General features: G+C 33.9%; 1 protein-coding gene across 4 annotated transcripts in view; it reads right to left on the bottom strand.

Annotated features, from left to right (window-relative positions):
* Positions 1-15,359, bottom strand: part of LOC141458632 (neurotrimin-like) — a 747,333-nt gene that overhangs the window by 356,059 nt on the left and 375,915 nt on the right. The window contains exon 1 of one of the 4 annotated variants that reach the window (XM_074136889.1): positions 12,426-12,542. The exons of the other annotated variants lie outside the window; for them this stretch is intronic. Coding sequence (XP_073992990.1) covers positions 12,426-12,435 — 10 coding nt within the window. The 5' untranslated portion in view covers positions 12,436-12,542. Of the gene's footprint in view, positions 1-12,425; positions 12,543-15,359 lie in introns of those variants that run through there. 4 annotated transcript variants of the gene reach the window in all.

The following is a 15,359-nucleotide window of genomic DNA, read 5'->3' as shown; positions in this document are numbered from 1 at the left end:
GAACATGCCCAAGCTAAGAAAATTTTAACTTCAAGATGTTAGAACTATTTTATTTTTTTAAAATATCCTTTTATTGAAATTTACACCTGTACCTACAGGGTACAATAAGTAAATGTGATGAATGTATAAATAAATAGCGTGGCAGACGTGAATGACCGTCATCCAGTGATGGCCGCCATTAGTCACCCAGTGGGTCACGGGGCCAACGGCGCCTCAGCCGTCTTCGAGGATTGGAGGGTAGCCGCAGTTGAAGATGAAGTTTGCAGCTAAAGGGTTGGGATGAAATGAGAGTTTTTGATGAAAATTGTTATATCGGATTTTGGCAAGTTCGGAGATGAGTGGAATTTGGAGATCTGTATGTATTGTGTGGTTGCTAACATAGAATGGAGCGTCTACTATGCGGCTGAGTATTTTGGATTGGAGTGTTTGCAGTCTTTTATTGATTTTTTAGCTGTTCCGTAAAGTTCGAGTCCGTAAGTCCATATTGGTGTGAGAAGAGCTAAGTTAGAACTATTGAGTTTAAAAAAATATCAAGCATTTGCAATAATAATTTACTAAACTTATATTTTTTTAATTTATTTGTTAAGTTACACCTGCTATAAGTAACAATGACAATAACTGACACCACTACAAACTCACTAATTGAGGGGAGAAGTTACCCAGTTACTCCCTAAGTTGTCTCCAGGATAGGCTACTCTCTTCAGAAGAGAGAAAATCGCGAGGTCACTGGCGTTTTAATCGCCTAGGAGGATTATCTGGATGGTGACGAGATGATAAATGGCGGACAAGAGGATTGAAATAAGAGTGCAAGTTCTATAGCGAGTTCGTGCAACCTGGACCTACAAACGGAATTTCCAGGTCTGTGTGGATGGATAGATTTGAAACCGTAAAATGGAGCGTTAACGATAGTGCGGAGAATTTTAGACTGAAGAGATTGAATTCGTTGAAGATTTGGAGCGTTTCATTGAATCCCACAGTTCAATCTAGGTGGGTTTTAGTATAGAATTGTAAATCAGTCGTTTGTTATTAGGTGAAAGTTTTGAACGTTGGTCTACTAGTCTTTTAAGTAGTCGATAACGACTGCTAACTTCAGTTCGTTTAAGTCGTGAGTGCGGGTTCCAAGTCAATCTTTTTTGTCTAAATACAGCCCAAGATAACGGACAACATTGGCAGGAGGAACAGGAATTGAGTCATAGAAGATCGGAGGAAGAGTGATGCAGCGGAGAATGAAAGTGATATTTTGAGATTTTGGTTACATTTAACCTGATTTTCCATTTTCTTGAACCATTCCTCAAGAGAAAAGAGATGAGTTTTGAAGGTTTCTGTGTGAAGTTACCGGATCAATGTGAGGAGAAAGTATAGCGGTATCATCTGCATAAGTTAGTAGGACAGTTTCAGGATAGATCGGTATGTCTGCTGTGTATATAACATACAGGATAGGTCCCTCCTTGAGGTACACCCCGCTTCAATACGATGTTTAGCTGAATACGATGTTCCGATTTGAATTTGAAAATGACGATCAGACAAATAGGACTTCAAGATGAGGAAGTGAGTGAACGGAAGTATGTCCTTGAGTTTCCAGAGCAAGCCCGGGAGCCATACCCGATCACATCGAGAAAGACACCCGTTACTAAACTTAAAAATTAAAAAAAAAACAAGAAAGTCTGATTTGATTTGAAAGTGAACCTCAGCCATTCTCAAAATTGGTCTAAAAAAAATTTGTCTAGCGAAAATATTCGAATTAAAGTTATTGATCTGTATTAAGTATTGTCTATTAAAGTTTTAGATACAGCAAATTGTAGGCATTTTCTAAAAACCTCTCTCTCTCAAAAAAAAATCTATTTAATAATGAGGTACTAAAAGTCTAGAAATTTCAATTACAAAATTACAATCGGGTCTCATGTTGGCACCAAATAAAAATAAAAAATTTTATCAGAGACATTTCATTTTTGAGATATTTAGTAAAACACAAATAAATATTGAGCTAAATAATTTTGAGTTCAGTATTTCATTAATGAGTTTAAAGATTGCAGCACTCATCAGAGCTTAATTCTTGGCTGGATTATTGAAGAAGTCATTTGTAATAAAGCCTCTAGAAAACATTTATTCAAAATATTGTTTTCTAGTCCTCAATAATAAAAAATATTTAATGTAAAACAAACACAAATAAATACTATAGTTGTTAACCATAAATAATTTAAAAATAAAATTAAATAAATATATACTGGTAAAACAAGTAATACCAAATCTCTGATTAAATTCTGTTATGTTAACTTATTTATTTGAAGTTAACAATCTGAATTACAAAATACAAATATTAAACGAGCTGTACTGTCTCTAATTAACTAAAACTATAGTTATTTACTGTAAAAGAGAGTCACATTTGTCTTTCATTTCTCTCAAGTGTAAAATATTAATATTTGTCTGTATTATTTCAAAAGACAAACTAAAAACATACCGACTCCTCACTGTAGGTTAATTAGATTATTGAAATTAACCAGTTAAGCGTGGAATTTAGTTTTAAAAACTAACCCCCACAGTGTGCGGAATTAAAATCAGACAATGACGTGTATACAACGTCGAACGCAGGGCAAAAACAACCAAAAGTTTACAACGTCCTTAATAGTCACTGCAAGCAAGCCCTTTTTCTGCAATCTCTGGGGTCTTGAGATTACAGAGCATTCTGTGCTCTTTCAAAATCTTGCACCATCTTCACGTATGCATTGTTCTGGTTAACTAGAGACGCAAGAGTTTTTTGAATTCTGTGCAAAATGAAATCATGCTCGTACTGAGATCTGAACCTCTGTCTAAGAGGTAAAAACGGCATTGCACATGGGTTGAGAGCTTCTATTTGTGTGCGTAATTCCCCAATCTCTAATGCGGAGACCAAACATGCAACAACCACTTTTCATTTGACTGACTACCAAAGCAGTTCTATTGGTAAGATAAAGGAAACATCCCACCAAATAATATTCTTATTGTATTTTATTAAAATTTAGAGTTTTTATAGTTAATGACAATTTTATATTTTCCACAACGAGTATACAGGTCAAACGCGCTTAACTGGTTAATTTAATTTAGTGGATCATTATTTAACGATTGCAGAAAAAAATCTTATATATATTTTTTTTCTTCGCAAAGTTGTCAAAGAATACAAGAATATTTTGATTTATACATTTTAACTTTCCTTGAACGAAGTACAGAGAATAAAGCCATTTTAGTATCGTTTCCTAAGATGGATGGTAGAACGTCTTAAAGAGGAGAGGGTGCAAAAAAAAAGGAAAGAAATACGATTTCCTGAAAGAGATAGATCAAAAAAAGGGAAATGAAATAGAATGGACTACTGGAGGCAGGTGTAACTTAAGGAGTCGATAGCTTTCATTGGCCACAACTGTTGCATTCTTGGCTCGGAAAATATCTACAATCCACAATCTAGATGAAAGTTAAAAGGCTTTGTGCTCTTCTAATTGACAGTATTATTTATCGCATCTGATCAGAATAATACACGACAAACCAAATCTCTGTTACGGTGCGTTCGACGTGTATACTCGTTGTGAAAAAATATAAAGTTGCCATTAACTATAAAAACTCGAAATTTTAATAAAATGCAATAAGAATATTATTTGGTAGGATGTTTCCTTTATCTTACCAATAGAACTGCGGTGGGAGTCAGCCAAATGTTAAGTGGTTGGTACATGTTTGGTCTCCGCATTAGAGATTGGGGAATTACGGACACAAATAGAAGCTCTCAACCCTTGTGCAATGCCGTTTTTACCTTTTAGATAGAGGTTCAGTCCTCAGTACAAGCATGATTTCATTTTGCACAGAATTCAAAAAGCTCTTTTCTTCCCTTGTAAAAGCTCCTTGCGTCCCTAGTTAACTAGGAGCAATGCATACGTGAAGTGGTGCAAGATTTTGAATGAGCACAGAATGCTCTGTAATCCATAAGCCCCTAGCGATTGCTAAAAAGTCGCTTGCAGTGACTATTACGGACGTTGTAAACTTTTGACTTTTGGTTGTTTTGCCCTGCTGCGTTCGACGTCAGTATACACGTCACTGTCTGATTTTAATTCCGCACACTGTGGGTTTTTTTTTAAAACTAAATTCCACGCTTAACTGGTTAATTTTTTTAGAAATTCCAAAGCACGAATGTAACACTTAAAACAAAATGGAAGTGTTAATGGGGAACAACAACAAAAAAAGACTGCATTATTAATTAAAAATATGTCAAAAAATTATTTCACAATGCAGATTCTTTAATGTACTATATAACAAACTGCAGGACTTTGAGGTACGCCAGACGGAATGATACATAGTGATGCAGCTGTGCTGTAGATAGCAAAGGAATTGTGAAACATTTCAAAAAAAAACTATAATCTGATATTCCCTAATTATGCAAAATAACTAAAAATGCACCGAGCGTTTTTTTTTCTGGATCTACCCAAATGATATTTTTGCAGATTGAAAGTAGATAGCTGCTTCATTATCCTCCTACTAAAATTATCGGCGTACCTCAGCCAGTAACTTTCTTGAATGTTTTTCTAACCTGACGTCACGTCAAAGAAAATATCCGCACTAACTATTCAATTTACTTAGGGCACTACTTATATTTTGAGCCTTGGCAACACTGGATGTTGTTAGGTGCTATCTGACGTTTCCACTTGTAAGTTTGATAATTTTGACCATAACCTTCTGAAGAAAGGTTTTGTTATTTGAGCGCGATTTGTGATGTTTACAGTCACTTGAAAATTGTGTCTCAGTGAAAAAATGGAATTAACTCGTGAAAATTTTCGTGCAATGATTTATTACGACTTCCGACGTGAGTTATCAAGACAGGAGTGCATCGATCAACTTATTTCCACTTTTTGGCGATAAAGCCCCATCCTTTGCCACTGTGAAACGCTGGTATAACGAATTCAATGGTGGTCGTCGTTCGCTCACCGACGAATGTCGTGAAGGTCGTCCAAAATCAGTTGTTGTGTCAGAAAATATTGATGCTGTGCAAAAACTAATAATGCAAGATCGTCATGTGACATACTGTGAGATTGAGGCAACCTTAGGCATTAGTTCTACCAGCATATATAAAATATTGCATGATCATTTAGCTGTTGAAAAAGGTTTGTTCTCGTTAGATCCCACATAATCTGACAAAATCTCAAAAAGATGCTCGTGTCGATTGGTGCAAGAAATGGCGGTACTTCAAAAGACGTGTATAAGATTGTAACAGGTGACGAATCATGGATATATGCGTATGAGCCGGAAACTAAATAGCAGTCGACTGTATGGGTGTTTCAAGATGAACCAAATCCAACAAAAGTTGTTCGCGCTCGAAGCACTTCGAAACAAATGGTCGCCAGTATTTTCGGAAAAACTGGTCATTGTGGCAACAGTGCCTTTAGAGGAACGTAGAACTTAATCAATTCTGTCAATTCTGAATGGTCCACAACCAGTTTTTGTTTGCCAGAAGTCTTCGATGAAATAAGGAAAACAAACAAGCGCCGTCGGATCATTCTTCATCAAGACAATGCCAGCTGTCACACATCTCGTCTAACAACCGACTGTTTGAGCACTCAAAAAATCGAATTAATGGGTCATCCGCCGTACAGTCCTGATTTGGCACCAAATGACTTCTTTTTGTTTCCGAACGTCAAGAATAAATTACGAGGACAACGGTTTTCGTCGGCAGAAGAAGCCGTTGATGCATTCAAAAACCATGTTTTGGAGGTGTCTCAAGCGGAATGGAAAAAATGTTTTGAAAAGTAGTTCGAACGCATGCAGAAGTGTATAGATCATGAAGGAGAATATTTTGAAAAATAATAAAGTCATTTTCAATGACAAATTACTGTTTTTTTTTATTATTAGGCTCAAAATATAAATAGTGCCTCTCGTAAAGAGAAGATTAATGAGAAAAATTTAGTAAAAAAAACATTCAGACAAATAAGCAATTCATCTTTGACGTAAAACAAAAAAATATGTATAAAAAAGAACAAATCAATTGTAATACTGAATCCCAGCGAACGTAAGTACAAAGCACAGAGTATAATCTTTAAAGCTTTTATACTGAATTCAATAACAATGACTATCTTTGGCCAGAATTAATTTAAAACAAAAAAAAAACGGAATAAATGAAATAAGAGAAGAGATTTTTGTTAAAGGAGGAACATAAAATATAACCTTTGTAAAGAAGATAAATGAAAGGTAGTATAAAAGAGAAAATAATAATATAATAAATACGATCAATTGCTTCGAGTACCAAAACAAAGAAGATTAAGAATTGTAGAAGATCAATCTGTTCGTTTGGAAAGGAATAAAGGTAGAAAGCGAAGTACAGAAGGGCGTAGAGTACATAAATAGGAATGCTTACAAGTGATTTCCGAGTCAAGCATATAAATACAAGTCTGACTTAGACAGCTAGCCGATAGGGGCAAACCCTTACAAACGGTCTGTTTATACGGCAATACACAATAATGGTATTACTATTTTAGCAAAAAAAAGAAAAGATAAAAAAATACCTTTAGAAGATTATTTTTTATTATTATAATTTTCTCAATAGAATATAAAAAAGACATTCTCTGAAATATTAGCTTTTTCCTATTTAGTAGGTGAGGAAAACAATTTCTTATTTTCAAATTTTTGATTTCGTTTAAAATCCAATCGATTTCTCATTGGAAACATTCCTTTAAAATTTTTTTAGTCAAATTTTTTTTTAAAAGTATATTTACTTTTATTTGAAAGTGGACAGAATGTTTTTTATGAGAGTGCGAACAAAGTATTTACAAAACAAAAAACATCGTCTAGGAAGCTGAAACTTCATATTGTGATTGAGAGCGCTACCATCATTCACTTACCTAGGTTTACCGTTTAGTTCGACCGGAAGTTTTTATCAAGCTTGTAACCATTTTATGGCAAAAGGGAAATTGGCCTCTTGGAAAGTTCGTAATATTCTAATGAAGTCTCGAGTAACTAGTAATAAAGTTAGAAAGAAATTGCTTAATGCTTTTATTACTTCAACTTTGTTATATGCTGGACAGATTTGGGCAGTCGATTATGTTAATCAAATTGAGAAAGTACAGCTCCAATTTATAAAGCGTATCTTGAATTTAAATATGTCCACCCCTAATAGTTTTATTAGATTAGAATTTGGACTTAACCCATTGAAAGTAGCCGTTTTTAAATTAATGTTGAATTTTTTATTAAAAATTCTGAAAATGCCTTCAGGAAGACTGCCCAGAATCTGCTTTGATGTTCTTTACCAAAAACATTTACATGGTTCTTTTTGTAAGTATAACTGGATATCTAAATTGAATAGCTTCTTAACACCTATAGGTTCGGCAGAAATTTTACGATCCTTGGACCAACGGGTCATTAAACAAGAGCTCAAGAATCTAATATTACAATTTAAAAATATGTGTTTAAGTGAAGATATCCATTATGTTGTAGATTCTTGCAGATTTAATGCACAGTACAGAAATTTAAGCGCCTTAGGCCTAACAGAGAATTATTTAGATTAGAATTGTTCAATTAATTTAGTAAGGATTATACTTCAGTTAAGATTAGCAAACCTTAAAATTGCAACTCTGTACTGTAATGGCATCAAATATGTTTTTGACAGTAATAGTATCTGCAGTCTGTGCCATGACTTGGCCCCCGATTCTTTAATCCATTTTCTATTTGACTGCCCCGTCTACCAAGTTTTACGTACATATTACTTAGCAAAGTATATTGATTCCTTGTCACCTCCCCAACATCAGTACCAGACTTTGTTATCAATTGGGTCTAAATTACAAATGTGTGATGTTTATAACTATGTTTCTGAGGCTTTAAAAATTATAAGTTTTTTGATAAACGAATGATGTTATTCGGGTTTTCCTTTTTTCTTTTTCTTTTTTTATGTTTTTTCCTCCTTAGTTTTTTCATCACCTCTATTATGTATTTTTTTATGTTTACTATGTATTATGTTATTATTTGTATTTTATTACTTTAATTTATGGAATGTGTAGTTTAAGTTCTTTTTTCATTTGTAGCAACTCCGGGCTAAAGGTGTTGCTCCTATAAGCTTGTTAATAAAATAAATAAATAAATAAATAAATAATTGAGAGCGCTACCAGTGGAACTTCTGCGTTCAAAATATTTTTTAACAAAATTTTAAATTGCTCAAAAGTATTCAACTAACAATAATACTGAAAGTGGGTTAACTGTATGCTCTTACATAACTTAGGTGATCAACCAATTGAACGAAGTGCATTGATGGCGGAATTTATACAAAAAAAATACTGTATAGGCTTGAGCATATAGACTAAGTGAAATTTTTCAACCGAGCTTAACGTGCAACTGACCAATTTAGGTGTCGGCGGACGGAAGCAGATGTTCACACTTTATTATTAACAATTTTTTTCTAACAAATAAAAAGTAGTCATACGCGAGATTCGAACCAGTGATCTTCATCACACAAAGCCACGCTCTTGACCACTAGACCAACACACGCCCCAGCTTATAGACTATTTCTGATTAATTAATTCAATTTTATTTTTGTTTATTTTAATATCCTACCTTCCAGTTACGCAAGAAAAAAAAATTATATTTTCCAAGAACTAATTGGACAGGTAATTTGAGCTAACTTTATATTTTTCATTATTTAAGGCGCTTCAACATCTAAGTTTATTGGCGCCCGGAGCTTTTTTCAGTGCAATGCCGGCCTTCGGGAAGTGTCCTCTCATTACAAACAACACTGTCCACCGTCGGACAATGAGCTCTTCGAGGAAGAGAAAATCTAATCTTCGAACCCAGGATTCCAATACACTAATCCCTAATAATGTTACTTTATATTTTTCTTTTTTATATACAGGGTGTATACGGAGGAGTGGTCGAAACTTGGGGAGGTGATTCTACAGCTCAAATGCAACAAAAAATATTCTCTTCACTTTGGCCCGATTCTCAATAGTGTCCAAGATATTTGCATTTTTAACTTTTCCGTCGATATTCGCGTTTTTCACCATTAAAACGGCCGTAACTTTTCTATCCTTTAGCCTACATCAAATCTGCTTATTCCAAACGAAAGAGCATTAAATTTCCTATAAGTCTGCTAACCCAGAGCCTCAAAACGTTTCTTATAACAATGAAATTTTTACTTTAATGTCTAAAAATTCGTTCTCGATGATTTCTGTTAAAATTTTCAACTGCATTTTTTCAGTGGTTAATGAATCAAGGAATCACATAATTTCAGAAAAAGTTGCGCATTTATTGAGCTTCAAGATCATATGGATTTTTTTGGTTTTTAATAAAACCCTACCCCGAACAGAGGGGTGTAAATGCAGAAATCTGGGATTTTGCGAACTGACTTTTCATTACTAATTTACTCAAATATCAATTTTTACCATTTTAGTAACCATTTTAGTTTAGAACAATTATTATTTTAAAAAACGGAAGTAAAAAATAAAGTAGCGATAAAACACATTAGTAAAAAAGTACTATAGGGAGGTGCCTAGCCAAAATTGCTACAAAAATCGTTCGAACTATTCAAACAAGGAAGTGGGAAAGAATTGTGGCAAATTTTTAGTTTCTTGACTACAATTGTTTGTGCAACATATTTTAACGACAAAATGGAGGTTTTTTTTTCATCAAAGTTAATTAATAATAATTCAAAATCAATCAATTTTTGGAGAAGGAACAAAAAGAAAATGACCATTTTATTTTTGAATTATTAATTAACTTTGATCAAAAAACCTCCATTATGTCATTAAAATAAGTTGCACCAACAATTGTAGTCAACTACTGCGTTTTATTGCTACTTTATTTTTTACTTCCGTTTTATTAAATAATAATTGTTAAAAACTAAAATGGTTACTTTCCTATTTGTTCCTTCTCCAAAAGTTGACATTTGAGTAAATTAGTAATGAAAAGTCAGTTCGCAAAATCCCAGTTTTCTGCAATTACACCCCTCTGTTCATCGTTTTGAGGCTCTGGGTTAAGCAGATTTATAGGAAATTTAATGCTCTTTCGTTTGGAATAAGCAGATTTGTTGTAGAATAAAGAATAGAAAAGTTACGGCCGTTTTTATAGCGAAAAACGCGAATATCGACGGAAAAGTTAAAAATGTAAATATCTTGGACACTATTGAGAATCGGGCCAAAGTGAAGAGAATATTTTTTGTTGCATTTGAGCTGTAGAATCACCTCCCCAAGTTTCGACCACTCCTCCGTATACACCCTACATGTATAAACATATGTATACAGGGTGATCCATTTAAAACGCACCAATCGCTAATAACTTTTTAGGACAGCGGAATTTCGAAAAAACCCATGAAGTAAACTATATGTTTTTTTTTGTTTAGTTTTCAAATTTTCCATCCCCGATGCTGTATCTTCATGTTTTGCGGAGTTACGGCCAAAAACCCGATTGGGGTTCCATAAGGACCACTGGTTTTGACAATGATTATGAAAACTACATAAAACATTGTGAAAAATGACATTAACCCCGTTTCGATATCCCTAATATTAGTTGAGATATTTAAGATCAAAGTTACAATTTTATCTACTCGTGAACGGTTTTCGATATTAATTTTCCACCAGAAAAATAATTAACTATTTAAATTCAATATTTTATTATTTATAAATAAATATTTTTGTATAAAACAAAAAATGTACCAAGGAATCTCGAGCAAGATGGATATTGTGGGCAAGAAATCATTAAATACATATTTTTAACAAACAGTATTTCACTTTGAAAAAATACTGTAATAGTACATTTTCTCTTTTTGAAATTTTTGTGCGCTTTCAGTGTTCTTCATTATTATTTCAACTTATATAAACATTAAAGTAGATATACTTGTGAAATGTCATTAGTGCAAAATTTCATAAACCAAAGAGAAAATGCGTAAAATATTTTTCTTTTACATTCTACTCATGAAAAACTTAAAAGGAAAATAAATGAAAAAAAAAGATCAAAACTTATTAAAATGAATAAAAAATACTTCTTTGAAATTCAATTTAATATTTTTAAGATTGTAAATAATTTTTCCTCCATTGCTTTTATATAATTTATTTATTTTTTTCAAAAATTTGTTTAATAAATGTTTATAACGTTTTTGCCCCCATTCAGCAGGGATGGTGAAGCAAAGGGTGAGTGCAGGGAATGCAGTAACGCTTAGGGCCCAAACAAAATGGTGGCCTACTTATTGACAAATTTATTGCCCTACTTCAGGGCCTGGATATTACGAAATGCTGGCGAAAGACAGAAATGTTTTTTTGGTTCTTTGACCGGTTCCTCATTAATTGAATCCTTAATATTGTAACGAAGTTGACCTGGGCAGAGAAGAAAGGCATAGATTGTTCTAGGGGTTGAGCGACCAAAGTCGGTAACATGCCGCCACTGTGTGAACAAAAGGCCGGTCTCTACCTGAGCCGAAAAAGAAAGGCCTAGATTGTTCTAGGGGTTAAGCGACCAAAGTCGGTAACAAGCCGACACTGTGTAAACAAAAGGCCGGTCTCCTCCGGCCAGAGGAGAAAGGGCTATATTGTTGTAGGAGTTTAGTGACCGTAGCCTGTAACGGACCACCGCTGTGTAAAAGCCAGCTAAGAGAAAGGCTCCAGTTGGGGTGGTGGCAGTATGTGTTTTCCCAGCCAGTGATTGACAGGTAGGAGTGAGACAGACAATTGGAGGAGGCGGCCCCAGTTGGGGGTGGTGGCAGTATGTGTTTTCCAGCCAATGAGCGGCAGGTGGGAGCAAGGCAGACGGAGTTTGAGTGTGACAGAAGGTTGGAGAAGGGCGGCCCCAGTTGGGGTGGTGGCAGCATGTGTTTTCCTCAGCCAGTGACCAGCCGGTGGGCGTGACACAGACGGAGTGGGACAGTCGCAGTTAAAAGGAGGCAGACACAGCTGGAGAAGTTAGTTATTAGAGTTTTTAGTGAAGTCTTTGAGTGAGTTTTGAGTTAATCTTGGCAATCAGTCTTGGAAAGTTAGTTTGGAGAGACACTTTGGAAGTGACAGTTTGGAGAGTGTCAGTGTTGCGGAGTGCTTCAGAGTTAGCCAGTTAGGCGGTTAGTCAGTTAGTGAATAGAGCTGTGTTAGTGCAGCTGAGACTAGTGCAATTCGGTGCAGTGCGGACGAGTCGTGGAACAGTTTTGTGGCGTTACGTAGTGAGTAAGTAACAGTAAACTGTTGTGACTGTTGTAAATGGTGACTGTAATGAATAGCGTTAGTTGCTAGTAAATGTTCATGTTAGTTAATGTTAATGTGTTAATAAATCAGGTTATTACTTACAAATTTAGCGAGTTTTATTATTTATCAAACCCACATATTAAATTAACTAGTGGCAGGCATTAGTTATAGTTGTGAAGTTTTTAGTTAAAAAGATAGAAAAACTTTACAATATTTATAATTACAATTTTAAGAAATTATCTTTGTTATTGGTACATAACGGTTACTTACTTACGTACATACTGTGTACATTAACTGTCACTTATTTACATATTACTTAAGAAATAACAATAAATTATTGTATTCACAATAAATTAAAAAATCAGTTATAATAAAGCAGTTCTAAACTGTTCTTAACAAGAAATATGGTCACATTCTGGTAAAAAAAGTTGTTTTTGTAGTAAAAACTCTGCCTTTATAATCAAGAATTAGTAATATATTTGAGAACAGGAATCTAAAAATTGCCATTTTTATATTTTTATCTCGAAAAAACACCACATTTTTTGCCATCAGCGCTAAAAGACTATCTTTTTTTTCAATTTTAGTTCTTTGAATACATTTGCGAAACGAGTTCAGTTCTAAAAATATAATTGTCACATTTTTTTTTTGTTTCCTGTACAGTGAGGTATGATACTTTGCATGCCGTCGGGCATGTTCAACGTGTGATTCGTGTTTGTCCAAGAGATTTTCAGAGTAGATAGCAAAACAAAAATGTGCATTTGAATTCGAAAAGAGAGAAAAAAGAAGTACAATATTGTACAATGTGGATTTTATCGCAATGTAACATGGATTTTTTTTTTTTAAACTGCTTCGTTTTTTTTACTTCAAAGTATTGTTTTAAAATATTTCTAGTTTTATTATTGGAATTAGGTTTAAAATGAGTTTCTTTATTTAAGCTATAAACTGCACTTAATGAAAGCATAACTTATCATGTAGAATACAATAAATTTAATGGACATGGCCGTGTGTTGTACGTGAATACGTTTACGTAACGGGTTACATTTTTTATATAAAATATTTTTATTTATGTATTTAGGATGAAATCAAATTTGTCATTATTTATCGACGTTGATGAAATTAAACTCATTGAGCCGCGATTTAGAACCCAACAGCGGTGCGATACAGTCCATTGTCGATGTAGAATCGATTTCATCATCCACTTGCATAATTTCAACCGCCCCAGCTGCAGATGTACTGACACCGTCGTTGATCCGCTCGGCCACATTCATTCTTTTACGTTCCCGACACAGCTTGACTCGGTCAATAGGTTTTATTATTACCATTCGATTGTTCTTGAGTAGCCCTTTCCAACCGTATACGATCTCTGTATTTGGTTTTGGCTTTTCGATGCGTATAGGGCGACATTATATATTTTTGATAATATTTTTTTATTCTAACACCTTATTATATTCACTGTCACTATTTTACACTAATGTTTTATATACAATTGATAGATTGTGACGACAGCTCACGATTAAAACTTAAACGAACATCGTAGCTTCTCCGAGTCAAAAGTTATACTAATTGCAAATCTCGATACGCAGCAAAATTATCTCAAAATGGCGGCGCTTACCCCTCCACCGCGCGCGATGCGTCACAGTCCTCGCTTATCGTAATGAATTCTTTGATCCTTTAGCTATCCAGTGGTCTAATTTAATTTTGGATGTAGACGATAGATTCGAAACTATAACGCCAAACTGTATCTCCCGATTTTGGTATCATTAGGTTTTTCGGATTGCCTCCATATGATAGCAAATTTAAAAGACGCATTCACGTCAAAATAGTTTTTGTAAACAAATAAAAAATAAAGTTAGTGACGTTTTAATCGATAATAAAATATGACCCTCCAATGTCTGGACAAAGTAATTCGTAACTAACCCAGAATAAACTTTATAATATTTTTAATGGTATTGATTCCCAGTAATTGCTTATCTAGTAGTCCATATTAATATCTCCTATACTCCTAATTAAGGCTATAAAACTGTCTCAAACTCTATGAACAAAATGAATGACTTCTAGCTACGAACCATGAACATATATTAAGCAAATTTACACTTCTACCTGAATTGATAGTAAAATTCCATATTTTATTTTTCATTATATTCCAACAAAAAAATACTGACTGTAACAAAATTTAATAAATTTATTCTCCAGTTTTAAGTTACAGTCGACTCTCGATAAATCGAAATCCAAGGGACTACAAGAAAAAATCGAATTATCGAGACTTCGAATTATCAAGAAGAGGGAAACAAAATTCGAATTATTAAGAGTTTTTATTATGTACATATGCACTATATTGAAAATACGTATGAGCTTACCTAAGTTTAAGACATATACAGCCTTAAGTAATAAAAGAGTAAAAATAATGAAAACGACAAAAAAGAACAAAAAATTACATATGTATTAACATTTCAATAAATAATAATATACATATGTACCTAATTTAAAAAATGAAGAACAGTTTTTTGTTACAATGTGGCTTGACTTAGTCAGTGACTTAGAGTTGTAGAAAGCGTTGATGGTGGAATATTGAAAGTTTTGGCGATATCATTTTCTTTTCGAACCACTTTCCACGGCCGCGATAATTTTTTTTTTTTGTCGGACACAGTAAGGGAGACGTACTTCCCATCATGACAAACTAGGAAAGAGAATTGTAAAGTTAAACTGGGCTGAAAGAAGAGGGAAACATTACGCAGGAAATGAACAATAAGCGGAAAATGAGAAGTAAACATTACTAGGGAAAATTCGAATTATAAAGAGGGGAAGCGGCCTCGTTCGAATTATAGAGCCTTCTCTCCCCCTGTTGTTAAGAAAAGGATTTCGAGTTATCGAGCGTATCGAAATACACTGCATTTTTTCGATTTACTGAAGTTAACAGCTGTAGAGTTCGAATTATCGAAAAATTCGAATTATTGAGGTTCGAATTATCGAGAGTCGACTGTATTTTAAATTCATGCTAATTCGGGTATTTTGCTATTCCCAAAGGACTCGATGGTGCAAAGATTTATTTATATATTTAAGAGGATAATATAATACAAGAGAGTTGGTCTAATTGTTTCAACAAAAAAAAAGAGTACAAAACACAGACCATTTTCATTGTAAAATAGGAGAGTGGTAACAATTCGGCTGAAAGTACTATTTCAGTGAGAACAGATTATGTGCTTA

Source organism: Rhodnius prolixus, unplaced genomic scaffold (assembly GCF_049639745.1).
Source record: "Rhodnius prolixus isolate KJV_2025 unplaced genomic scaffold, Rpr scaffold_5, whole genome shotgun sequence".
In the NCBI taxonomy this organism is placed as follows: Eukaryota; Metazoa; Arthropoda; class Insecta; order Hemiptera; family Reduviidae; genus Rhodnius; species Rhodnius prolixus.
This window is presented reverse-complemented; position numbering and strand designations above follow the sequence as displayed.